This window comes from Myotis lucifugus, unplaced genomic scaffold (genome assembly GCF_000147115.1).
Source record: "Myotis lucifugus unplaced genomic scaffold, Myoluc2.0 scaffold_437, whole genome shotgun sequence".
In the NCBI taxonomy this organism is placed as follows: Eukaryota; Metazoa; Chordata; class Mammalia; order Chiroptera; family Vespertilionidae; genus Myotis; species Myotis lucifugus.
This window is the reverse complement of record NW_005871485.1, coordinates 48,327-74,286: the sequence shown is the minus strand read 5'-3', so window position 1 is coordinate 74,286 and position 25,960 is coordinate 48,327. Positions and strand designations below refer to the sequence as shown.

Below are 25,960 nucleotides of genomic sequence, written 5' to 3'. Positions count from 1 at the left end.
CTGAGCCAAACTGGCTAGGGCTCTAATTCCATCTTTTATTTTCACACCTTCCAGGCCATGTCTCTCTCCTGCTCTCTCCCTCCTCCAACATGTTCTCTTATCCCCTGGGTCTCTGTCTCTCTCTTTCACTTTTCTTCTCTCCCTCCCAACATTACTCTGAGCATTCCTGGGGCTCAATGATGGGGGAAATGTGAGGGGGTCTCAGGCTCCCACACCCAGCTGCGGGGCAGAGGGCAGGGGAGCTGCTGCAGACTGCAGTGTGCTTTGGAAGGCAGAGTGAGCACTTGGCGGAGTCCGGGACCAGGCCTCTGCCTGACTATATCCGGTGCTCTGCTGTGTGGCCATGGGCACCTCCCTTCCCTTTCCTGGGCCTCAGTTTCTCAGCTAATTCCTTTACTAGTTCATTCACTCACCCACTCAACTCATATTTATTGGGTCCTTGCTACCTGCCATTCATTAGCACATTTATTCAACACCTACTAGGTGCACTCTTCTGGGCACTTGGGACGCATCAGTGAAGAAGAGAGGCAAAGATGCCAGCCCTGGTGGAGCTGACACGTTAGCAGAGTAGACAGGCATACGTGTAATCAGCAGTTATGGAGTAGGTTAAAGTGAGTGCTGTGGAGAAAGGAAACAGAGTGAGAGAAGGAGCGGGAGTGTGGCGGGCACAGGGCGAAGACCCGGCCCTTAAGGCTGGGCCACAGATCTATGGGGGGAGAGTGCCCCAGGGAGGGGACTGCTAGAGCGAAGGCCCTGAGGCAGGAGCCACCCTGGTGAGTTGGAGGAACAGCAAGGAGGCTCTGTGGCTGGAGGAGTGAGGGAGGGAAGTGGGAGTTGATGCTGGGAGGTGAAGGAGGCAGGGCAGACACTCCAACAAGACTTGTCCTCTGCGTGAACTGGGCGGAGTTTGAGCAGGCGAGCCGCATGGTCTGACTTACACCTGCTGGTTGAAGAACAGACTGAGGGGCCCTGGCCAGAGCCCCGGAGAGCTGTCATGGCAGCAACAGTGGCTCGGGTGGGGGTGGGGGTGGGGATGGTGAGACCTGACTATGCTGGGCACTGTTCTGGCTCTTAAGGCTTAGACGGTGCCTGAAAACCGCTCCAGGCCCCCTGTCCTCGGTCCTGCAGGAGCCTTCCCCGGGGTGCGACATGCTAACCGTCTTTCTCTCCACAGGGTGTTCAAGAAGGCGAGCCCAAATGGAAAGGTGAGTCTGCAGCAGCTGCACCCCAGCTCCTCCCTGACCCCAAACTCTTGTCCTCTCTTGGGCATGTCTACTGTCCACACAGGACCCCCCACACCCTCATCGGAGGCCCTTAGGAGCCTTCGCCACAGCGGGAGGGGTCTCCTCAGGAGTCTCCCCTGGACTCTCAGGAGCCCCTGCTCTGGGGTGGGGAGACACAGCCAGCCACAGAGAGAGTTCAGTGTGAGTGCAGTCACTGGAGTAAGTCCCAGGGCCTCAGGGCACGGTCCCCCCCCTCCCCCCCCCCCCACACCGTGAGAGGCCCTGGAGCCTCTCTGCTGAACCGTGGTGTCATCTCGTTCACAGGGGCAGCTCCCCGCGCCTGCCCTGTTTGCTTCCTTTCTTCTCACAGGCCCCCGGCTCTGTCCTGCGTTCCTCTCAGTTCAGCAAACAGATATTACTGACATCATTCATGTCAGGTCGGGGCTGGGGAGGGTATATGGAGATAAATAAGGCACAGCCTGAGCCACCCACAGCCAGATGGGGCAGGCAGACATGACAAGTGATCATTTCCATTTAAAGTGGCAGATGGGAGATAAAGGGCCGTCCAGGGGCTGCGGGACCCAGCCCTGTGGTCAGGGCCGGCTGCCCCCAGGAGGTGTGTTTCCAGGCAAGGCAGGGTGCAGAGAACATCTGGGCACCCACATACATCATAGGGCGTGTGGGGGGACCGTGGCGGTTGCATCTGAGTGCCCAGAGGGAGGCCAAGGGAGCCGGAGCTGAGGTGGGGGAGGCTGCAGGGCTGGGCCCTGGGCAGGCTTAGTGGCTGGGACTCCGCCTAGGCTGGCGAATGGCACTTCATGGGCTGGCGCAGCGGACACCACCCGCCACCTTTCCTGCTGAGCCAGGATTCCATCCTAGATTCCGTCTCAGCCCAGGGCCCCAGGCGCTCCTACCCATCGATCAGAGTTGGCATTTGGATGAAACCCATTTGTCATCTTACCTCTGGGCACTGAGGAGCCATTAAGGGTTTTCAGAGGGGAATAGCATCGTTAGATTAGCATTTTAGGAGGGCCAGGCTGGCTAAGGAGGGGGTGTGAGGCTGCAGGCAGCAGACCACGGAGTGGCTGGTGTGCAGTCCAGGCAGGAGTGGCTGTTGGAACAGAGAGGAGAGGGTGCACTGCGAGGGTTTAGGGGTAGTGGAGGAGCAGGAAGTGTCTAGGATGACCCTCTGGATTCTAGCCCGGGGTCTGCCCTGAAGGATGGCTGCCGAGGGGGGCACCAGCTACGGATTCCTTGCTGCTCCAACACCTTGCCTGGGTGGGTTTCTGCCAGACCGTGCGGAACGCAGTGTTCAGAGCTTCACACCGGCATCCCTGCTCCGGGTTTCCCTGGCCTCTCGGAGATGCGATGCGCCCAGGACTCCCGCCTAGCAGACCTCTGCTGCTGCGGCGGCTCCACCCTCAGCGGGGCTGGGAGAGAGAGATCTCCAGAGCTCAGTGTCCTCATCTGTAAAACGGAAACAACAGCAACTTCTTCACAGGAGTTTAGGATGAATAGGTGCTTTCAAAACTGCACCAGGGTTTGCTATTCTTAGTATCGGGGCCGGGGCTCACGCCCAAGGCCAATCAGGATTTCAGTGCGGGTCAGGGGTGGGTCTAGGGCTCTAGGCGTTTCAAGGGCGGCTCCCAAGGTTTTCTCCAGGGCGAGGCCAGTGGTTTTTCAGGAGTGTGTTCTCGGGCCCACAGCTGCTAACGCAACCTTGTGCCTCTCCTCCCCAGCTCACCGTCTACCTGGGGAAGCGGGACTTTGTGGACCACGTCGACCTCGTGGACCCTGTGGGTGAGTCCCTGGGGGCCAGGGAGGAAGGCAGTGGGGGAAGTGGGCCTGGCCAGGCCCCTTCCAGAGAAGTGTGTGTTCAGGCAGCCCAATAGCAGCCCTCAGACCTCTGGTGCCAAGAATGGGGCGTGAGAAGCTTCCTGCATCCGTCGGAAAACACTTACTGAGCAGCTGCTTTCCCCTTAGCTGAGGGCCGAGTGGGAAGGACTGAGGTGAGAAGCAGGAAGGCATCCTGATGATAAGGCAGGATGAGGATGAGGAGGAGGAGGAGGAGGACAGCAGCCTCCCCGTTCTGTAAGGCTTCTGCCAGATACCACGGTAGCTCCTGCTATTATCCCTGCTTTACAGACAAGGGGACAAGGCCCAGAGAGGTTAAGTGACTCCCTCCAGGTCACAGAGCTTGTAGGTCAAGGACCCTGGGCTCAAACCCCACAGACTGGCTCTACAGAACCGTTGCTCTGCTGCCTCCTGGTGGCGAGGGCTGGGAGACGGAGGGAAAACCGTGGGGCTTCTGAAAAGGAGACTGTTCTCACCGACGGACTCGCAGGTCCTCCCGGAGCCTGAGACGCCTTCCAAAGTCTTATTCTAGGTCAGGGTTTCTCAGCCTCTGCACTCGTGGCATTTTAGGTTGGAGGATACTCTGTTGCTGAGGCTGCCGGTGCATGGTGGGATATTTAGCAGTATCCCTGGCCTCTCCCCCTTAGACCCCAGGAGCACCCCGGCCGAGGATGACAGAAGTGTTTTTAGATATGGCTAAGTGTCCCCTGGGAAGGCACAGTGACCCCTGGTTAGGATTCTAAGAGCCAGAGCTTTCACCTCATTGCCTTCCCATAACTGTTGGCGGGAGGGAGGGAGGCCCAACATTACTCCTATTGTCCATATGGGGCCAGTGAGGCCCAGAGAGGTTAAATGATATTTTTGAAGAAAAACATGAACAAACGAAAGTGAGGCAGGTGGCGGTGACAGGTTGGAAGGATGGGCACTGGCAACTGCATGAGACCAAGTCCAGGTGAAGAAACGGGGATGTGTTGTTTGGGGGGAAATTCGGAGACTGAGGCTTCTGTCTTCACATCCCTGGAGGCTGTCCTGGGCCAGGAGGGCCGGAGCGAGCTGACTGTGGTGACGGAGCCCAGAGGGGAACCGAGCACAGAGCAGGCCTCAGCTCTCTGAGGGGAAGACCCTGTGACGTGGGGACAGGAGACCTGGGGGTCCCTGGGTCGGAAGGGGTGTGAGCAGAGCGGTCAGCTCCGGTCCAGGTCCCCCCCTTCCTGCCCAGAGCAGGGTGCCCCCGCTCTTCTTCCCCACGCTGTCTGGGGACACTGTTTATGTCCTGCGAAGCTCAGTGTCCCCCCTGCCATTTGCATCTCCTTCCTGAACTGGTCCCTTGGGGGCCGTGGGCAAGCACCCCAGTGTTCACCTGTGTCCTGTGTCAAAGCGCAGCTTCCAACCCAGTGGCCGATTAGGGAGGGCAGCAGAGGTGGCACAGAGCCTGGGGGAGGGGCGGCAGCAGGAGGGACCAGCTGCGCAGCACACCGGGCACCCCGAGAGCTGTGTAGCAAGTGTTCGAGAGGCCACCGGCTTCATGCAGGCCCTGTGCTGGGCCCGGGGTCCCAGAGAACTGCCTTGCAGTGCCCGTGGCCATCTCTTGCTGACCCTTACTTGCCCTTTAAGACCTGGTTACAGCTTTTGTCCCCCGAGAGCCTTGCCTGACGCCTGGCTGGAAGGAGTGCCCTCACTGGGATGCCCTCTGCACCGATGGGCCACTGAGGCCCTGGTGCCCGGGCACCTAGGAACGCCCTCAGTAAAAGGAGGGAAGATGCAGGGCAGGCTCTGGGAAGGGGCGGGCACTTCCGGGCCGGCTGTCCCTTGGACCTGCCCAGCATTGGGATAGGCCCTCTGGACACTCACTTCCAGATGTGGGCACTCACTCTCAGAGTCCCTGAGGGGCCGCTGTGGGGGCAGCGGGAGGTGGGGGTGGGGGTGGGGCAGGTTAGGGTGTGGGCAGAATGAGACTTTTGCTTGTTCAATGCCTGTAGCTGGGTTGAGTTCGGCCAGAGACGACTCGGGGACGTAAGGTCTCCGGGGGGTTCTGGGCAGAGACGATGTCCTTTGTGTCTGGCTGGGCTCTACACTCGCAAGGCCAGGCCTTGGGACATTCTCCGCGGTGTCACCCATGCCAGGCCCCGGTTAGTGCTCTCTGCGTATTAACTCATCAAGTCCTACAGGAGCCCTAGGGGGCAGGTGCCACAGCATCACAAACCTGACCTGCAAATCCCAGACCCAGGAAGCTCCGAAAGCATAACATTGTTCATAAGTTTGATGCAGGATTCATTTCATGGCAAAGCCTGACCGGAACGAATAGGAGGCCATTTTTGCCTCATTTGGCTGCTCAGTGAGAATATTCACGCTTCCCAGCGGAGGTAGCCATGGGTTTGATCATGGGGCTGCCCAGATCCTGCAGAGGGAGGGGTTCAGAATACAGGGAAGATGTACCCACGGCCTTCCTGCAACCCACAACTTCTAAATCCCCAATGACACCCTGGAACAGGGGCTCTGGACCAGGTGGTTATCACAGCAGGTGAACAGAGAGGCTGACCGGCAGAGCCCCCAGCGGGGTCTGTAGGGCCAGCCTGGGCGGGAGGGGGGCAGGGCGGTGCCATCCCTCGGCGCTGGCGTCCCTCTCTCATGCTGCTTTTGGACAGACCGATGCTTGGGTCTGGGTCTGGGTTTGGGCTTGGGTTTGGCTTGGTGTTGGGGGCTTAGGAGTTGGAGAGGTCGTATTGGGAGGGTCTGCTCAACTCGCTGTCCTTCCTCAGATGGTGTGGTCCTGGTGGATCCCGAGTACCTCAAGGAAGGAGCGGAGAGGTGAGCCCCCCCCCCCAAGCCTGTCCAAAGGCCTCCTCTCCCCCAGCCCCGCAGCCTCCAGTCAGGGCCTCCCTGACTCCCAGGCGGGACAGCAGCCAATGATACTGCCTCTCCCCGCACATCCCCACCATCCTTCCCTGGACTGCCCCAACGCGTCAGAGCAGGTGTCCTGCCCCATGCCCAAGTGGGAGAAACACTTCAGTGCCCTGAGCACTTGCACATCAATACAGCACGAGGATCGCAAAGGATGCGTTGCAAACAGGGCAGCAGTTAGAGTCATTTTACAGAAGAGCAAGCTGATTGCTAGGGAGGTGAAGGGGTGTCCTAGGTGAGCAGGAAGACAGGAGGTTGAGGTTAGGCTGGGAGACCCCATGCCTTCTGGATACCACCCCCCACTTATTTCCCCTCCTCCGCCCTCCCCACCTCTGCCCATCACACGCCCTGGGCTGTCGTCGGGTGGGGGTGGAGGTGGAGGACAGAACGGATCCAGCCACCGGCCCCCACCGCCGCCGGCCCCCACCTCCTCCAGGTGCCCCGCTTCCAGGCCCCCAATGCCCCTGTCCCACGGGAACTTGAGGACAGACCTGTGGCCTCCAGTTGTCTCGGTCTCAGGGTGACAGCTGCTGCCGTGGGGGCCTGTTGGCTGCCCGCCCGGCCGCCTCCTCAGTGCCCCCTGCTCCCACAGTCTACGTGACCCTGACCTGCGCCTTCCGCTATGGCCGGGAGGACCTGGACGTTCTGGGCCTGACCTTTCGCAAGGACCTGTTTGTGGCCAACGTGCAGTCCTTCCCGCCGGCCCCCGAGGACAAGAAGCCGCTGACCCGGCTGCAGGAGCGCCTCATCAAGAAGCTGGGCGAGCACGCCTACCCGTTCACCTTCGAGGTCAGGGACCGCCAGCCCCTGGGGCCCGTTCAGAAGCACCACCTGCAGGGAGCCCTCTGGGCGGTGCCCGGGGGCAGCTGGGGCAGCAGCTCCATGTCATTAGTTCCCCAGGGTAGGCTGGGACCCGGTGCACTGTCACGTCTCTTCTCTGCTGGGGGCGTCACCCCTACCTCCGAGCCACTCCCCAGACCACCCCCCCCCCCCACCACCAGTCTCACATCCCATCACTGATGCTGACCGACTCTTCTGCTTCCTGCTTTCACCGTTAAGGACTCTGGCCCCAGATCCTTAACTTAACCACATCCTTAAAGGCCCTTTTGCCGCGTAAGGTACCAAAGGCACAGGTCTGGGGGATTGGGATGTAGGCATCTTCAGGGCCATTATTCTGCCCACCACAGCGACATCATGGAAAAGTCTTTTTCTGCAGTTCCGTGAAGACCGGGCTAGGCTGAACCCTTTAGAACAAACCAAACACTGAAGTCCTTGGCTTTGCCGGAGGGGCCTTTGGCCCCCTTGGGGTGTGGCTTGGGGAGGCGGAGGTCTGATGGGGGAGACACCGTCTGTCCCCTGGAGCCCCTGGTCTGATGGAAGAGACATGCCTGTCCGTAGGGGCCCCTGGTCTGATGCATGTGGGTGGGGGTGGGGCACCCGGGGACCTGGTCTGATGCATGTGGGTGGGGGTGGGGCACCTGGGGAGGGAAGTGGGGAATGCGACAGGAGGCTCATTCTGTCTGTCCTCTTAACAGATCCCTCCGAACCTCCCATGCTCGGTGACGTTGCAGCCGGGGCCTGAAGACACAGGGAAGGTGGGCCACCCCCGAGGGAGCATCTCTCTGAGAGAGAAGTGACACCAGAAGTGTCCCAGGCCCCAGATCTCTGAGCCCGTTTCCTCATCTGCAAAAGGAAGATAACAGGATGTGCCTCCTCGTGTGGTTGGGAGGGTGGAGTGAGACGCTGAAGCAAGGCACCCAGTGCCCGGCCTGCAGCCAGGAGGTGCTCCCACACCGGGCAGCTGAGGCGCCTGTTGTATGTCTGGGCAGCTGCCCTGGTGAGGATGGCCACCCAGGCGAGGCAGGAGTCTGCAGAACAGAGCCCAGTGAGGGTGCTTGGGGATGCCCTGTATTGGGGGAGCTGGGGAACAGCTCCGTGAGAAGGTCAGATGGCAGCCACAGAAGGAGGCAGCACAGCCCTGGGGCTGAGCACAGGGCTCTCGAGTCAGACCAAGGGGCTGTGGGGCTGTGGGAGCTTGGGCTTTCTTCCCAGCATCCTCCTTTGTAAAACGAGAGGGTGGCTGGCCATGCTCTTGGGACCCTGCACGCTCCAAGGCCCTGTGGTCAGTGACCCCTTCCCCACAGGCCTGTGGTGTGGACTATGAAGTCAAAGCCTTCTGTGCAGAGAACCTGGAGGAGAAGATCCACAAGCGGTGAGGAGGGCGCAGCTTCCGGCGGGGGTGTGGGCTGCCTGCTGGCAGAGCGAGGGAGGCCGGCTGGGGAGTCAGAAGAGATAAGTCACAATACCTGGAAGTGTTGGGAGGGGCCACACATTCCAGCTTTGGGAGCTCGGAGAAGGGCACTCTGGAAGGCCGGCAGGTCATGGAGGGCTTCCTGGAGGAGGTGGCTCCATTGCCCTGGCTCAGGCCTCGGCATTTTTTCCTTTACACCATTGTACCTGCTTCCTCCATCTCCCTGCCTCTAGTCTCGTCCCCTCCAGATTTTATTTATTTTTTTTACTTTGTTTTGGAAAACCCCTGACATCCAGACTGTTTTAAATAGTGAGCTTAGTTATTCCCAGGCCATCCTAGGCCCCTTTCCCAATTCTCCTCCTGGGAGGCCACCAGCAGCAGGTGGTGGTGGTGGGTGTCCATGGAGGCGTCTAAGCAAGGGAGGGAAGTGGAGAAAGTGTATGCACCCAGGGGAAAAGGCAGGGGAGGGCAGCTCATGTCTCAGAGAGGGGACGTATTCTCCTGGAGAGGCACAACCTGGGCAGTCAGAAAGCCCAGGCTGGCAGCCCCAAACAGCTGGCCCTGACTCCGATGCACCCTGCCTGGGACATTTCCTACAGGAGGCGGGCTGACGGCACTGCAACCTCTCAGGGAGTGGGCTGAGTGCGCCACCTGGTGGCTACAGGTGTATTGCAGGCATCTCCTGTCTGGGCAGCTTGTGTGTGTTGGGGGGAGAAAGGGGAACTTCTTCCTTGCTTTTCTGTCCCCAGAGAAAAGGAGGGGGGTTGTGGATTTTGGGGTGGAGCCTGATCAGAGCAAGAAAGAGGAGCAGCATTGAGAGCCACCGCCCTCACCTCACCATCAATGGGGCACTTTAAGTCCTGGCTAGAGTTACTACTGATAATGATATAGCAGCTATCATTTATGGAAGATTTATTAAGAGCCGGACAGTATTCACAGTGATGGGCATGCACGAACTAATTTAAGCCTCATAGCTACCCTAAGAGGCTGGTCCTGCTACTGTTACTGTTTTACAGATGAGGAACTGAGACACAAAGGTTAGTTTACTAAGGTCATAGCTAGCAAGGGGAGAGCGAGGACTTTAACGCTGGCTGTCTGGCTCCAGGGAATGGAGTGGCTTATCTGAGAAATGGGGAGGCCAGCATACCTAACATGTCATGGAGACTGCCTCACCGAGTCCTGTCCTCCCTGTCCTGTTCCACCCTGAGCCCCAGTCACCTTCATCGAGCCCCATCGTGTCTCTGGGCCTCCTCTCCCTCACTGAGTCTTGATCCTCTTCCCTGGCCTGCACCCCTGACTGAGTCCATGCCCCGTCACTGACCCCGCCTCCTCTTCAAGGCCCCATTTCTTCACAGGGTCCATGTTCCCAGCATATTTTTATTTAATAGGTAGTTAGCAGGCATTTGTTAGATGGCAGACACTGTCGCCGGTGCTGAGAATACAGCAGTGAGCGACTTAGACAAACATTTCTGTCTTTAAGGAGCTTACACTGTCAGATGACATAAGGGATGCAGGAAGTGCTACCAAGACACAAACCCACATGACGTGCTGCCGTGGGGTGGTTCGGCTCCGATGTTGTGGGAGTTCAGACCACGAGAAGATCCAAGTGGGTAGATCCAGGAAGGCTTCCTGGAAGAGGAGGCATTTAGCTGGGCCTTGAAGAAGAAAGCAAACGAGGGCAGAAGCAGTGGAAAGAGGGTATTATAGGTGGGGCCTCGGTGCAAGTGAAGCTTCAGAGAAAGGACTAGAGAGAGCATCCAGGATGATAGTGAGGAGGTGGGGGTGGCTGGGACAGATGGAGGAGGGCCAGATGGTGGCAAGGCTCCCATGCCAACCTCTGCAGTTTGGACTGGAGTCTAAGGCCGTGGGGAGCGATGGCCGTCTCTTGAGCAGGAGAAGGGTGTGAGGATTGCAAGGAAAGGGGATGGAGGCAGGGGACTCTGGTCATCGTTCGCTCTGCCGTCTCCACTAGGAATTCTGTGCGCCTGGTTATCAGGAAGGTTCAGTATGCCCCGGAGAGGCCTGGCCCCCAGCCCACAGCCGAGACCACCAGGCAGTTCCTCATGTCGGACAAGCCCCTGCATCTAGAGGCCTCCCTGGATAAGGAGGTAGGCGGCTCAGACTTGGTGGTGGGAGGGGTGGGGGGGGGGGGGAGAGCTGCTCGACCACACTGGAGCCTCAGATCCCAGCTCTTTCATGGCCGCAGGACTCCTCCATAGGAGCTTCTACCCCCAACTCCAGGAGCACAGGGCGCAGGGGGCCTGAGATTTCCGTTGGGGGTTTGGGGAAACCTCCTGGGACCTAAGGGCTGGCAGAGAGGGCATGAGCCTGAAGGGTGTGATTGACTTCAGGAATCAGGGTACCTCCCAAAGGGTCCGGGTCCTGGTCATCTCCCCACACCCCCATCCACCCTTGAGCTGTGAACATCCCTTCTGTCTTGAGAACAGCTGAAGGCAAGTTCCTGGGGCAAGATTCATGTTGAGGTCCTTCCCTAAGGATTCAGAGCTGGCTCCTCGGGGCTCCCAACCTTTCCCCACCTCATTCCTGCTTCTTCTAGACCCTCCTGTGTCTAAAATTCCAGGCGCCATCACCTAGTCCAGCTCCCCCATTGTCCAGAGGTGTAAGCGGAGGCTTATGGAGCCGGTCCAAGGCCACCGCTCTCGTTCTGGTTGTGGTTATTGTTTCTGGTGCTAAGTCAGGTTTAGAGCCCAGGAATGTCACCTTCCAACTTAACTGTCTTCCAAGGTCCCACAAAGGAACGGAAATCTAACATGCCTGGTGGCTTAGCATCAGCGGGAAGTGGCTGATGAACTAAGGCCAGTGTCAGAGTGGCCAAGGTCTGGGGAGCCCCAGGAGATGTGTGAGGCCTTTTCTGCCCCCCCCCCCCCCCAAGCTTTGGTGTCCTCCCATCCAACCCTTCTCCCTTCTTACATCTCCCAGATCTATTACCACGGAGAACCCATCAGCGTCAATGTCCATGTCACCAACAACACCAACAAGACCGTGAAGAAGATCAAGATCTCGGGTACCCCAGGCAGAGGGCCAGCCCCGGGGGGCGGGCAAGGGGGACTCCTCCCAAGGATAGAAGTAGCGAAGGCTCTCCCCTCGTCAACAGCCTTGTAAATAACGCCTGGCTGCAGGGGAGCCCAGGGCTGCTCTCAGCCAAAGGGTAAGGCTTCTGAGGCTGCTGATTGGCCAGGGAATGAGTTTACTGTTTCGGCCGCCTCCTCTCAGGTTCCCTGGGTCCGGGGCAAAGCTGTCCTGAGGGGAATGGAAGGGAATGGGCGTGTTTGGGCTGCCCTTTGGGTGGGGGAGGGGGATGGTCTCCTGTGGAAGCCCCCAGTGGACTCTGGCCATTGCCCGGGGCTGAACATCCCCAACTCAGGGGCGCCTAGGATGCCTGGGAGCTGCACCCCTGGCTCACACCACCTCCTTTCCCTCTCCCTCCCCAGTGCGCCAGTATGCAGACATCTGCCTTTTCAACACAGCCCAGTACAAGTGCCCGGTGGCCATGGAGGAGGCTGAGTGAGTGAGCAGAAGGCCAGGCTTGGACACATGGGATTGGGTGGGGATTGGGTGGGGAAGAGAAACCCTGAGTCCACTTACAGGTCCAGAGGCCTCTGGCAGTGGGCGGGGCCTCACACTTCCTCGCCACTCCTGGTAGATGAACCTGAACGGACTCTAAAAAACACTCACTCGATTTAGCTGCAAGAAAATGCATGCTGCAGTCAAGGAAAAGACCCACTAAAACTAGAATGACAGCCCAGCTGGTGTGGCTCAGTGGTTGAGAATCGACCTATGAACCAGGAGATCACGGTTCTATTCCCAGTCAAGGCATATGCCCGGGTTGTGGGCTCGGTCCCCAGTGGGGGGCGTGCAGGAGGCAGCCAATCAATGATTTTCTCTCATCATTGATGTTTCTATCTCTCTTTCCCTTTCCCTTCCTCTCTGAAGTCAATAAAAAATAAATTTTAAAAAAAACCTAGAATAACAAAACAAGAGCTAATGAATATAAGGGAACTGCGGTCATAATTATATTGTACCTGAATCCCATATTGAAGGGAGATACTTGTTCTGAGTTTCCTGACAGCCAAAGCAAAGAGGTTAAGGCACTTGGCACACAGTTTTTCTAGTCTGTAAAGGAATAATCCAGCTCATTGGGTAAAAGGTGGGAGGGTAGAGAATAATTATTTTTAAAAAAAATCTAGGTTTGAGGAGAGCTATTATGCTGGAGCATGGAACTTTGTTCCAAGCTTGTTAGCAACTAAGGAAAGAACAAAGTTCTTTTTTTAAAAATATATTTTATTGATTTTTTACAGAGAAGAAGGGAGAGGGATAGAGAGCCAGAAACATCGATGAGAGAGATCGATCAGCTGCCTCCTGCACGCCCCCCAGTGGGGATGTGCCCGCAACCAAGGTACATGCCCTTGACCGGAATCGAACCTGGGACCCCTGAGTCCACAGGCGGATGCTCTATCCACTGAGCCAAACCAGTTCGGCAGAACAAAGTTCTTAGGTGGAACATTTTTTCCTCACCTGAAGGAAATAGATGCTCCTATTAGAAGACATACTGTTTTTTTCTCCTGACCCTGCATGTAGATTTTTGAGTAGTTGCATTTCGTTTAATTTTTCCTGTATGTGTGTGTTTATTTACATGTAATAGCAGTCAGTATGTTTGCAACTACAAAAACATTTTTAAGACGTTACTCTGTGGTCTTGGAGACGTCCCGGCTGGGCTGGGGCTGGCTCTGCGGGGCATTTCTACACCTGCCTCCCTCCTTCCCAGTGACACAGTGGCACCCAGCTCAACCTTCTGCAAGGTCTACACGCTGACCCCCTTCCTGGCCAACAATCGGGAGAAGAGGGGCCTCGCCCTGGACGGGAAGCTCAAGCACGAAGACACGAACCTGGCCTCCAGCACCCTGTGAGGACCCGCCTCCCTAGCTCCCGGCTCTCAAATGTTCCCCCGCGCCCAGGGCGTCCACACCCGCCTTGGCCCCACCCGTGCCAGCACCAGGCCTGGGTTAACCTCTTCCCAAGCGTGGCCCAGGGACCATCCTCAGGAGCTTAAGCTGCCAGGGAAGCTGTCCCTCTGCTCCCCCCACTATCCAGGAGTGACCCAGAGAGGAGGATGGGCCCTAGACCAAGGCCCCTGAGTGCTGCGCTCTTGCCTGGGGGAGAGCGCCCTGGAGAGGCTCCTGCAAAGGGCCGCAAACCCTAGCCTAGTGCCTTCAGTCTATGGGGTTTGTCCCTGAGGCTGCGAGGGAGGGAGTTGCGCTCCCAGCAAGAGAGGATGAATGAGGAGGGGTTGGGAAGGCTGGAGGGCTGAGGGCAGGTGTGGGGGTGCTCCTCAAAGGCAGGGATTCCAGGGCCCTGCGGTCATTCCCTTCCAAGCTCCCACACCCTCAAGCAGAGCTCACCGTTCTCACACTTTGCTCCGCGTGCTCCTGGTGGCTGAGTGGCCCAGAAGAGGGACAGGTGGCTTCTCCCTGCCCCCCCCGCCCTGTCTTGCCCGCCCAGTGACCACCCAGTGAACCGGCTTCCCTGTGTTGCCTTGCAGGTTGAGGGAAGGAGCCAACAGAGAGATCCTGGGCATCATTGTTTCCTACAAAGTGAAAGTGAAGCTGGTGGTGTCCCGGGGCGGGTGAGTGCTCCTTCCCGCCAGGACCCGGGTGCAGAGGGGAGTGCCCCTGACCCCCTGCAGCTGCTGCCCGTCCTGCCTGTTGGCTGGACTTTGTAGCTGCATCCCCTGTGAGGGTGAACCACGCTCCAGGGCTTCCTGCTCCCTCTCTTCTTCCTCCCTGCTCCCCTTCTCTCTCCCCTGCCCCCTGACTTTCTCTTTTTTTTTAAATAGCTCAACTTCTGATTTTATTTAGCATTTCTTATTTTTAAATGTTTTTTATTGTTTAAGTTATTACATGTGTCCTTATCCCCACGTTACTCCCTACCCCCCCACTCATGCCCTCACCCCCCTGTTGTCTGTGTCCACCCCTGACTCTCTCTTGCTTCAGAGGCCTTCAGCCCCTTCCTTGCCCCTCCCATCTATCCCTCCTTCTCCTCCCCCCTCCTCTCCTATCCCCCCCCCCAACCCCATGCTCATGGGCAGGGGGAGGCTTCCCAGAGTCTAGGTTGTGGGTATCCAGGGGGTTCTATGCCTCTCATCCTACCTGAGGGCACAGCACCCACCCCCACTCATGCCCATGCTGATCTGCTGGGGAAATGGCTAAAGGGGCCGAGACTCCCACAGCTGGATTGGGGGTGTCCTGACGTTCCATTTTACAGATGGAGAAACGGAAGCCCAAACAGTTCCCCAAACATGTCCTGCCGTCTCCCCGCCTAAGCTCTGGTCATGGGGGTGGAAGGGGTGGGGTCATGGCCGTGGGACAAACGGACTCCCCGCCCTGGAGCACAGTCTGGGGCAGGGGGCGCTCAGAAGGAACTACCTCCCCCCGCATGTTGGACCTGCGTGTGGTTGTAAACCTAGGTTTCTGACTTGGATTGAGAGAGCTGCCACAGGGATATTTTTCTAATTCATGCATTTCTACAAAAAGGACAGAAAGCGAATAACATAAGATGTCCGACCCCTTGATTATGAGAATAATGCCTCATGCAGGTGGCAGCGTGTGACACTGACAGCAAATTACAGACCCTCTCAGAACCGCAAACCCAGGTCCCGCGTCCTGTGACTCTTGCAGGACCCGGGCTGCCTCGAGCCGCTTCCCGGAGAAATCCTGGGCGAACCCCAAATGCTTCCTTCACTGGAGAGGCCTCCCAGGAGAGGCAACTCTGTGGTTAATTTTCATGTCTCCGCTGCAGACCTGGATCCTGGGGCTCAGCGAGGCCTCGTAGGGGGTGTGGCTGAGCCTGACCGCATCTCAGCCCCCGGGGCAGGGCGCGTGCCGTCCGTGTGTCCCCGAAAGAGCAGCCACAGCCACGCAGGGGTGGGTGGGAGTGTGTCCCAGGGTCTTCTCTACGGACGGGCAGCAGAGGTGGTGAATGAACATGCTTTCTGTTTTCTTCCTCTGAACTCTCTCCTGACCACTCCTCCCGCCTCCTCTGACCCACCCAGCCTGTTGGGAGACCTTGCGTCCAGGTAAAGCCCCTCCCTTGGACCTGACTGACCCACCTTTCCGAACGGCAGGGCACGCGGTCGGAAGGAATCTTCCAGCCGCCGGGCCCAGGCCTGCATTGGGACTGGAGCCCTCTCCCGGGAGTCCAGGGGGTGCGGTCCTTCCTTTGAAAACCTCACGCTGCCCTGGCATTACGCCCAAGTGACCAGGACCTTTGCAGACGGCAAGGCCGGCTTTACCGATGTAGGGAGTAGCCCCCAATTAGCCTGAATTATAGGATGCTTTGAGGAAACGCCAGCGTCGTGGCTTTCAAACTTCTGCACTCAGGAGAAAGAACTGCTGGCCGAGTGTGGCCAAGGAGAGGCCTGTGGAGACCTGCTTCTGTAGGCAAGACTCCCTGGTCACCAGCTGGGTCCACTTACCTTCCAGAAACGCACACGTCCCAGACGCAGTGGTTTTGCCTCCTTCTGCCACAAGATGGCAGCATTACTCGCCCCAAGAAATCAGTCCATTTTTTGCAGAAGTGAAGTTCAATTCAGTTCAGTTCAATTCAATGCATTTCAGGCAAGATTTCCGAACCCAGCCTTGTGCCCCGCCTCATGCTGGGTGCTGAGGTTCCAGAAAGGGGTCATCACAACCGCTGCCCTCGATCACTCAGGGTCAGGTGGGAGGTTAAGGTCCGGAATCTTCCATCTGTGTCCTGTACGGCTTTAGTGAAGGCTGTGGACTCGGTCTTCCACCAGCTTCCATTCTGAGATCTCCCAAGTGCACCTGGAAAAGCAATCTCCTTTGGAAGCAAAAAGAGAGAAAGAGAGAAAAAAAGCCAAATTATTTATTTAAAAAAATATTTTTATTGATTTCAGAGAGGGAGAGGGAGAGAGAGATAGAAACATCAATGATGAGAGAGAATCATTGATTGGCTGCCTTCTGCACGCCCACACTGGGGATTGAACCTGCAGCCCAGGCATGTGCCCTGACTGGGGATCAACCGTGACCTTCCAGTTCATAGGCTGACGTTCAACCACTGAGCCATGCCAGCCGGGCATGAGAGCCACATTGTGTCAACGGCCTTATGAAACCTCCATGTTCTTATCGAGGGGAAGTCATGATTTGGACAGGCGCACACTTCGCTGTGTAACCGAGCCTTTTACCTGCACCATCCCCTGGGAGTTCCAGTGGTTCTGGAACGTAGGTGTTGCTGTCCCATTTTCCAGATGAGCTCAGTGAGACTTAAAGGTGTGAAGTGCTGCCAACTGAGTGGTGGGGCTGGCGGAACAGACCTTTCTGGCCGTCTGTCCCCTCTGTCTCCCTGTCCCTTCTCCCTCCGAGCAGGGCCCTGGGCAGCAAGGTCAGTGAGATGAGGATGTGCCTGGCAGGGCCTCCTAGGTGACCCCCCCCCCCGCCCCTCAAGCTGAGAGGAGGAGCCTTAGGGGGTGAGGGCCACCTGAGCACTTTTAGTGGAGCCTCCTGGAGATGTTGAGAGATGGGACGGAGTGAGGGTCAGGGGAGTTGCACCCAGGAAGGTGGGAAGGGCGGGGTCGAGATGGCCGTGGTGACGTGAGGTTGGCAGGACCCCTTGCCACCTCACCAGTGACCAAGATGCACACACCGTCCTCTTCCTCAGCCATCCTCTTTCCACCCCTGTGTCCCCGCCCAGCTCGCGGGCATCCAGGGACCCTTCTCAGGGAAGGGGAGGTTTCCATTGCTTTTGGAGCCAGGAGAAGAGGCCTCCCAGTTCAACTTCCAGAGAGACTGAGGCTCAGAGAACCAGGGTCTGAGGCCAGATTTCCCACCTCTCAGCCCACAGCTACCTCTTCTGACCATAAAACCCTCCCCCGTCCTCAAACTGACAGGGCGTTGAGTCTCACAACCAAAGACTGGGCTCTGGGCTCACCGGGTCTGGGTCTCTGTTTCAGTGACGTGTCCGTGGAACTGCCCTTCACCCTAATGCACCCCAAGCCCAAAGAGGAGCCCCCACATCGGGAAGGTGAGCAGGATCTGTGGGTCACCGGGGTGGGGGTTCCCAGATAGCCGACCCCTTTCTCCATCAGCTGCCATGTTTTCCCATCACCCCACTTCCCTCTGGGTAAGCCTTTAGCCCAGGGTCACCCCTCTTCCCCAGCTCCCCAGGATCTTTTGTGAGGCCCACACTCCTATTTACATTTAACTCCCCAGGAGACAGAGAGGTCTGGCTCTGCTCTCTATGGGCGGGGGCGGGGGGGGGGTAGGCTGGGAGTAGAGGGGGCCCACTGGCCGTGCTTGGAACCCTCCAGATGTAGGAGAAAGGGCTCCATGGGTAAGGCGGCCCCTGGACACCATTCCCATAATTTTTCCAAGAGATTCCAGATTGGTCCTACTTCATGAAGACTATTTCAGCCAAAAGAGACATTACATAGTACCAGTATGTACCACAAAGAAGGAAGAATGTTCCCACAATGAGACCATGCAATGCTGTTGATTATAAAAACACCCCAAATTCAGAGATGTGAAAATGTGAGGAAAACGGTTGTTTTAGAGTAGGTGAAAGTGACGCCTGGAGGAAATGAATCTCCGTCACATTGGGAATAAGCCCACGGGAGCAGGGTCCGGAGGCTTTTCCTTCTGGGGCTGCAGGGGGCCTCGGGGACCCGCCCTGAGCCTCTAATCTGCCTTTAGGAAGTTTGTGGGTATTTCTTCCTTCCCCACTCCCTTCTTCCATTATCCTCCTCACCTTAGCTTGGTTGTTCTGAGGCGGGGACCTGTGCCCCCCTACCCACTTACACTAACCCATGGGTGCCTGCCCATCCTGTGTTTAGTTCCAGAGAACGAGGCGCCAGTAGATACCAACCTCATAGAACTTGACACAAAGTAAGCCAAACCTTGCCTGCAGATGCCTGGGGAGCAGGAGGTTGGGTGGTGGGTGGGGCAACAGGGTCATTTGCATATATGCTAATTAACCCCTGAGGAGCAGCTGGGCTAACCCCGTCTGCTGAGAGCCACCTCTGCTGCCTCTTGAGCAAGCCGCTTGCCTGCATGTGACTTGAAGGACCCTCCATGCCTGTTCCTCTTCCTCCTGCCTCGGTGGGGTTTGCCTTCTTCCCTCATCCTTTGCATGTCCATCCGTCTGTCCACAGCACCTGCTTGGCTCACACGGGGCTGGTTCATGGCCCTGGGCTGGGGCTCTCATGTCTCACCCATGCCCGACCAGTGACATCAGGCTATGAGGTGGGGAAGGTTCTTATTGCTTCTGACTCCTGAGGCCTGATGTGGACTTCCCTGCGGCCAAAGGCCACCGGCTCACCGGACAGTTACCAGAGGGGGAGGACCTGGGCCAACATCAGGAACCACCTCCAGGGCAAACCAGCTTCCTCTTCCAGCTCCAAATCCGCTCTTCCCTTGTCTCCCAGGAGATATTTGGGATGTGGGATTTCAAGTCACCCCAGGAGAACACCCCACACCGCTGGCTGGATTCTGGGGGACAGAGGACTCGGATGGGCCTAAGGGGGCATGTTTCAGAGTAGAAGGGAACTCATTGTTCTTGGAAGCAGTGCTTAGTCCTGAAACCCACTCGGGCACCCCCTTCCCCCACCCTTCCTCTGCCCCCCTGTTTAGATTTTCTACCCCCCAAACCCCTCCTCTCCAAGACCTCTCAGGGTAGAATGTGAGCGGGCACTTTCCTGGAGGAAGGGCCTTGGCGGTTTTCTCTCCCAGTAAATCAAGCCGCTCCTTCCTGTGCAGAAACTGAAATGCTTCCTGAGGGAGTTCTTTGGGGGGAGGGGGGGTTCCTTGGGCCTGTTCTTGGGGAACCCAGAGTGTGCTGCGGACCTGCTGGTGGCCTGGCCTCACAGTGGGAACGAGTGCTTCCTCTGGTCCCAGCCCAGCTACACCCGCCCCCAGCGCCTCAAGAACCGGTCACTTTTCAGCCCGTAGGCATGAAAGGCAAACGTACGCCTTCCTCTGGTGTTTCCACAACTGGCTGGAGGCCAGGTGTGACCAGTGTGTCAGCCTGGCAGGCCGTTCTGCCCAGGGTCAGCCCCAGTGTCTAAGTCCCACCGGCGTGCTGGCCCTCTGACCCCTCTGAGGACGCCTACTCTCGCTGCCCTGCAAACACCTCCCCGTTTTCCTTGTCTTTCCCACCAGCGACGACGACATTGTGTTTGAGGACTTTGCCCGGCAGAGACTGAAAGGCATGAAGGACGACAAGGAGGAGGAGGAGGATGGTACTGGCTCTCCCCAGCTCAACGACAGATAGGCCGGGGCCGGCCCCGCCGGGCAGCTCCAGGTCCGCCCTCCTGCACTAGGCTGCTTCCTTGTCTTCTTCCTGTTCTGGTGCCCCCTCCCCTTTGTTCTTCCAGTTTCTACCAGGGGCCCAGTGGTCTTCCAGGTTGTGGTGGTGAACCTCTGGCCTCAGGATGGGCCCCGCATCACCACGCCAACAGGGCCGCGTGCACCACCATAACCCTGTCACTGCAGTCACCTCTCCATCCTCTCCCTGCTGACCCCCAGAAAGGCCACCATGGCTCTGGCCTTGGAATTTCACTTGGGATGGGGAGCAGGGGCGACGATAGGGCACAGGACTTGGAAGGGTGGGGTTGAGGGGTCCAGATGTGTGAGGGAATGCCCACAGTCCCAGGTGGTGAACACAGTCTGGCAGCTACAAGATGCCCATGGTGAAGGCCACGCTTTCTGGCTGGGAGGACAGACTGTGGATAGACGCTCAATGCCTTTTTGCAGTCCTGACCCACTAAACACCTCCCCCTCCTCCCCCTGTCCCTCCGTGTCTGACAGTGACATTAGTGTAGACCTGGGAGTGGACAAGAGCAACTGGACCGACTTCTTACCAGCAGTTAGCTAGTCTAAGGCCAGCTGTAGTCTATTTCAGTATTGTCAGGATATAACCTCCTAGCTACCCTGTATCTTATGTGTGTGTCCTACGTAGAAATATGCACATAGAGAGAGAAAAGGAGGGGTCTTCAGAAAGCACCCGCTGCCCCTGCTCCAGGCAGAGTGAGCCGAAGCTACAGAGATTTCCTGAAGGGTGGCTCTGAGAGATGGGTGCAGGGGCGGAAAGGGGAGAATCTGTCCTGTTTCCTTGCTTTGTGGACCTGTGACTGGCGATGCCATGGGAAGCAAGCCTGGCAGTCTAGAGGGGTCCGGGGACACCGGTGTCCTCCTGCCTCCACCTTGCAGTTCTCCAGGGCTGGGCTGGGCTGGGCCTGTAGGCTGGGAGGCAGCACCTGTGGCCACCATACCCACAGGCAAAAGGGGTCCTTCCCCAGAAGGGGGCAGGGTCCATCGGGGTGCCCTCACCTAAAAGGGAGGGGCTGCTGCATAGTAAGGAACCTTTTGTTTCCATGGGGAGTTGATGATCCCTCCCCCTGCCCCCCCCCTCCCCCAGTGTCATGGGGACCCATACCCATTGGCTGGTGTGATGGAGACCTGGGGTGTTTCCAGGGCAACAGGACAGGCAGATAATGAGGTAGAAAGTGTTCAAAGGTTTCTGTTGTCTGGCCTTTGCTGCTCACTTACTGTGTGACCTTGGGCAAGTGTCTTTCCCTTTCTGGACCTCAGTTCTTCACCTGGAAAACCATGGGGTTTGACCCATGATCACAAAGGGTCCTCCCAGCTCTGGCCTCCTAAGAATTTGTGAACATTGAAGTTTCTGATTCAGTGGGTGGAGCCAGAGCCCCCGACCCTGTTCTGGCTGCCTCCTCAGGGGACTCATTAGACCCCCGAGGTGGCAGGATCTTGGAGAGCTCCCACTTCCCCACCCCGGGCCTGGGCAGGGCCCTTCCTGGGCCTCTGGAGGGTTGCCTGATGTCAAGGTGTGGCCGTAGCTAGCATGAGCTGCTCAGCCCTGGGGCCCGATTATTACAAAAGGACAGAGCTTGTATTTGCTGAGCCTTGGCGGGGTGGGGTGGGGGGAGGAGAGCTTGTGATAGGACTTCCAGTAACTCACAGCCCCTGTGAATGCAGATACCTGAGGTTTACCTTAAACCCAAGCAAGTATATTGATTTATGGAGCAAGATGCTCTCTCCTCAATTCCTGCTTCCTTCTGTTTCTATCCCATACTTGTCTGAAAGGAGACAGCAAAATTTTATGATATAAGTTGAATCTCAATCCTTTTCCATCCAGTGCCCCCCGGGGTGGACTGGGCAACCATTTACCACGATGAGATTACCCCGTTCCCATGCTTGGCACTGTACTAGCCCTTCACTTCTGAATCTCATGAAGAGTCAACCCTAGGGACCCCTCCCCAGGTGAGGACCAAGTCAGCTCAGGGCGGTCACACCCCCCTGGCCAGACCCTGGGTCCTAGCTGCAGAGGCCACAGGCATCGAGCCCCTACCAGAGCTTGCCGGGCTGTGTGCACCTCCCTGGGCAGCTGTAGCGCTGCTGAAACGCTGGAACAACACACCACAAGCCTATGGTCTCCAGCGTCTTCCTCTGGAATCTTTGGAGCTGGCATAAGACCCTTTAGGACAGCGGTTCTCAACCTGTGGGTCGCGACCCCTTTGGGGGTCGAACGACCCTTTCACAGGGGTCGCCTAAGACCATCGGAAAACACATATATAATTACATATTGTTTTTGTGATTAATCACTATGCTTTAATTATGTTCAATTTGTAACAATGAAATTGGGGGTCACCACAACGTGAGGAACTGCATTAAAGGGCCGAGGCATTAGGAAGGTTGAGAACCACTGCTTTAGGATTTGGGATAGTCACTCCCAACACACCTTCCCCTCCATCTCTAACCTGTGCGCACAAAAGACTTGCCACTGGTTTCTTGAGCTCCTACCCCAACATCTCACTCACCCTTTTGTGTTTACCCCAGTGTTTACCTGAAATTTCTCCAGCTGCAGGAAGCATCATAGCCCCACCTAGCTTTTCACTCTTTGGGTGCAGGACTGCAGAAGGGCAGTGGTCAAGTTCATTGGAATTTGTCTTAACCGTCCTTGGCTGATAACTTCATTGCTCTGTGCCGAGCACTGGAGACCCTGTCCTCAGGGAGCTCATGGTCAGGGGAAAGTCATGGGGAGGAACGGGGCCGTTGTATTCAGAGCTCCATGGCTGCTGCTAGTCCATTTAGTGCCTTGATGTGAATCAGACATGGTGCCCCTTCCAGGGGGCCTCGGCCCAGGTGAGAATGTACAGTTTTGTGACGGGTGCACAGGCTGGAGTTGAGCCCTACTTGCCCCTGGGCTGGTGCCCACCTGCATAGTCATATGCTGCAGCTCAGGGGACTCTCAGACCAGTGTTTCCTCTGGCCTCGTCCTGAGAGAAGGGCCCACGTCATCTCTCCACGCTTCTGGTCGGCTCCACTCCCCCTGCAGCCCAAACATGACCGAGTCCTCTGCAGGGCCGTTCTCTATCTGAGTCATGAAATGGGGGGTTGGGGAGCCCCTCTGGGCCCAGGCACCAGCCCACAGTGTCCGTTCTTTCTGTGCCCACATTTGGGGCCTGTGCTGACCAGGTAGTGCCACATGGGGACTTCCCAGTAGGCCATGCGGGTGGCATTTAGGTTGCAGTCTAGGCCGGAAGGAAGACCATGGCTCTGAGTGAAAACCTCCAGGCAGAGGGTCCGTTGGACTCAGCATTCCTGCTGTGAGAAGAGTCAGTCCCAGGGAAACTAAGGACTGAGTTATTTGGTGAGACTCCACGGGCCTCCTCAGCCTCGGAGCCCAGACAGGCGAGAGCGGGCTCACTTGGGGTATTGCTTCAGCTGGGGGGTCGCTGACAAGCTGGTTCCCACAGGGCGCAGTGAAAAGCACGCTGGCCCGCCTGTCCCATGCCTCTCCGTTCCGACCGTCATCAGCCGGCTGCGTAGCCTTGAGCAAGTCACTCCACCTCTTGGGCTCAGTTTCCCTGACTATACAATGGGACAGCAGTGCCTTCCCACTGGACTCAAGGAACTGTGAGGTCCAGGTGGGTGGGAATCAGTAGAGATGAGAGTCAACCCTATACCAGGTACATTGCAAATGGATGCACTGACCGTGGCCCTGCCACCGCAGGGGCGTGGCCCCAGGTCACACAGGAAGTGGGCTGTGGGGTGGGCCTTCCTCCCACTGGTCATCTTTTGCCCCCTTCTCACTGAGGCAGATGTCAACCAGAATGAGGTGTAGCCAGGTCAGCTTTGGGACCCAGCTGAGGGGGAAACCGAGGCACTATTCAGGAATTCCATGCCCACATGTTCTCAGCATCAGGACAGAGAGACCAGACATGGATATTGTCAGTGACAGGGACTGGGGCACCGTTGCCCCTCCCAGGCTTGGTGTCACCCACCTCTTCCATCTCTCAGACCCCACAGAGGCCAGGAAGCCTTGGCTCTGGTCCCAGGTGATGAGAACCCCCAGCCCCAGGCCCAAATCAGTGCTCCATCGAAGAACCCAGGAGGGCGGCGGAATGGAAATTGCCTGCCCCTTCCCTCAAAGTACAATGTCCCCTCCAGGGTCAAACAGGACGGCCAGTGCTTCTTGATGATACTCGGGAGGTATTTGGGCTCACGGAAAACCCAGGCCTCGGACACTGAGAGCTGCCCCCAGCTGACCTCTCCCCAGTGGTTGGTTCCAGCAAAGGCTGCCTCTCTCCTGCCAGTGACTGGTGACTGGACATTCTCTCCCTATCCCGGAAGAAGGCATTAGGCCCCAATCTTGAACTCCTATAGGGTCTCATGGACATAGGCCTCTACCTGTTCTGATGTTTTTCTTTTTAAAGTCAACAAGGACCAAAACAGACTCCCTCCACCCTTGTGCATAAGCCTACTTTGGGCCTGCAACTCAGCCCCGGCAGTTCCATCACTCTGTCCTCCCTCCGGGACTGAAATGGCCTACCTGTGGGGGCAGGATTTTCACCTCTGATACTCCGCTGCAGGTCACTGCCCAGTGGCTTCAAAGAGAGGTCTCTTGAAGGGGGAGCATCCTCCCCCCATCGCTCTCTCCCAACTCTTCACCCTGAAAGGGAAGTCAAAGCACAGGTCCCCAGGACCCATGATCTGTAGACATGCTGACACAGGGGTTTTCAAACCAGGTGCTGTGGAACCCCTGGTGTTCCACAGAGATTTGCCAGGGGCTGCTAAAGTGGGAAGGGAGGGTGGAGGCGTAGGATAGGTCTCCAGCCCTCCGCCATTCCCACTTCCACCAGAACAACTCTGCTTTTTATCTGACTTGCCTATGGAGGTTTCACCTTCAAATTTTCTTTTGAAGAAAAAAATTCTTCAAACCACCATTCTGAGGTTTGATCTTCGACCAGCAAGCACGGGTTCTCTTCTTGCTTTTCATGTTGGAATGGCTCTAGCATCCCAATACAGATTTGTATTGGAACTTGGGTCACACACCCAAGCATTTGCCTATTCTCAATCTCTCTCTCTCTCTCTCTCACACACACACACACACACACACACACACACACACTTGATGATTTTGTAGCCTCCCCTCCCCCACACTGTGGCTGGGGCTTAGGTTTCATTTGGGCCGAGCCTGGAGCTCCGTGAGGGTGGGTCCTGACCTGATATTGGCCCCTGCAGCATGGGAGACGGCGGAGCAAGGAAACAGGCCCAGCCCTCACCCCAGTATGATACCCAGCTCTCCTGGCCCAGGCACGTGGGATGACAGAAGGGACGATGGGGTGATGGGAGGAGAAACTACAGTCAGGTTCCTCTTTACATACAGCCAGAGGGGTGGAAGGCCAGGTTTCCTAAAAGAAATGCTGAGGCAGGCCTTGACAGCAAAACCTCTCCTGTGAGAGCAGCATCTGTCCTAAGCAAGTCACCCTTGAGCAGTTCTAATAGGATCCCACGCCCACATCTGTGAGCAATCCGGTGTGTGGGCCACAGGAGGGTGCCGGAGGGAGGCTGGTCCCCTACCCGCAGTCTCCCAAATCCTCTCCCTGCCAGCCTGTCCCGTTACCCAGGCCTCTCATCGGGGCTGAGGGTGGGCCCTTGGGTGAGACCTAAACCAGCCCCTGGCACAGAATCTGTCCCCCCTGCCCAGGGCATTCTAGGTGAAAGGGTGAGGCTCAGGGCACTGCCGGCCACGCGGTGCTCCACGTTCAGTTGCGTGTGCTCTTGGAACCCGACCTCCGTTTCTCCTTGTGTAACGCGGGGCTGGTGCCAGGCTCCGCCCACCTCATGGAATTACAGAAAGACTCATAGGAGGTGTGGGAGGTGGAGTCACATGAGAAGTGGGAGCCTCACGAACTCGGGGTGCGATCGCGGTTTGTGCTGCAGATCAGCAGAGCCCTCAGGGGAACGAGTGCAGGATGCAGGGTCTCACTGGAACATCTGCTCAGTGTTAAGGGCCAGCCACAGACCCGGGGCGGGGGGCGGGGGGAGGGGCTCTTCCTACTTTCCTACTGAATGGGAGCCAGTGCTCAGCCTGATACAGCGACTGCGTGGGTCCTGGGTGCAGGGAGTGACAGGTGACTGGGACGGGTCCCCAGGTGTGTAGCCCTTCTGTGAATGATTATTTTGTGACACCCTCATTCCTGGGCCACCTGCCAGGTTTATTTGTTGTACCTGTGGCGTTCCTTATTATGTCAGATAAGTTATTAAAGTTCATTCAACTCTATCAGGACAATGAACAAAAGAACCATAAATAGAAGACCATTAAAGATCTTTTGTGACAGGTGCTAGCTGTGCTTTTATTTCTGTCTCATACGCCCCGGCAGACAGAGACCAGCAGA

The 25,960-nt window shown here is 57.2% G+C and overlaps 1 protein-coding gene across 5 annotated transcripts in view; it reads left to right on the top strand.

Annotated features, from left to right (window-relative positions):
- The window catches only part of ARRB1 (arrestin beta 1), a 71,806-nt gene extending 45,900 nt beyond the window's left edge, over positions 1-25,906 (top strand). For 2 of the 5 annotated variants that reach the window (XM_023744216.1, XM_023744214.1), the window contains 15 exons: positions 1,175-1,205; positions 2,963-3,023; positions 5,837-5,885; positions 6,571-6,767; positions 7,514-7,573; positions 8,123-8,190; positions 10,202-10,337; positions 11,170-11,254; positions 11,682-11,754; positions 13,016-13,153; positions 13,790-13,873; positions 15,299-15,322; positions 17,216-17,286; positions 18,095-18,146; positions 19,419-25,906. In XM_023744216.1, the coding sequence (XP_023599984.1) occupies positions 1,175-1,205; positions 2,963-3,023; positions 5,837-5,885; positions 6,571-6,767; positions 7,514-7,573; positions 8,123-8,190; positions 10,202-10,337; positions 11,170-11,254; positions 11,682-11,754; positions 13,016-13,153; positions 13,790-13,873; positions 15,299-15,322; positions 17,216-17,286; positions 18,095-18,146; positions 19,419-19,530 (1,241 nt within the window). In that variant the 3' untranslated portion in view covers positions 19,531-25,906. Of the gene's footprint in view, positions 1-1,174; positions 1,206-2,962; positions 3,024-5,836; positions 5,886-6,564; positions 6,768-7,513; positions 7,574-8,122; positions 8,191-10,201; positions 10,338-11,169; positions 11,255-11,681; positions 11,755-13,015; positions 13,154-13,789; positions 13,874-15,298; positions 15,323-17,215; positions 17,287-18,094; positions 18,147-19,418 lie in introns of all 5 variants that reach the window. The other 3 variants (XM_023744218.1, XM_023744215.1, XM_023744217.1) reach the window with 3 other exon arrangements.
- The last annotated feature ends 54 nt before the right edge of the window (positions 25,907-25,960 follow it).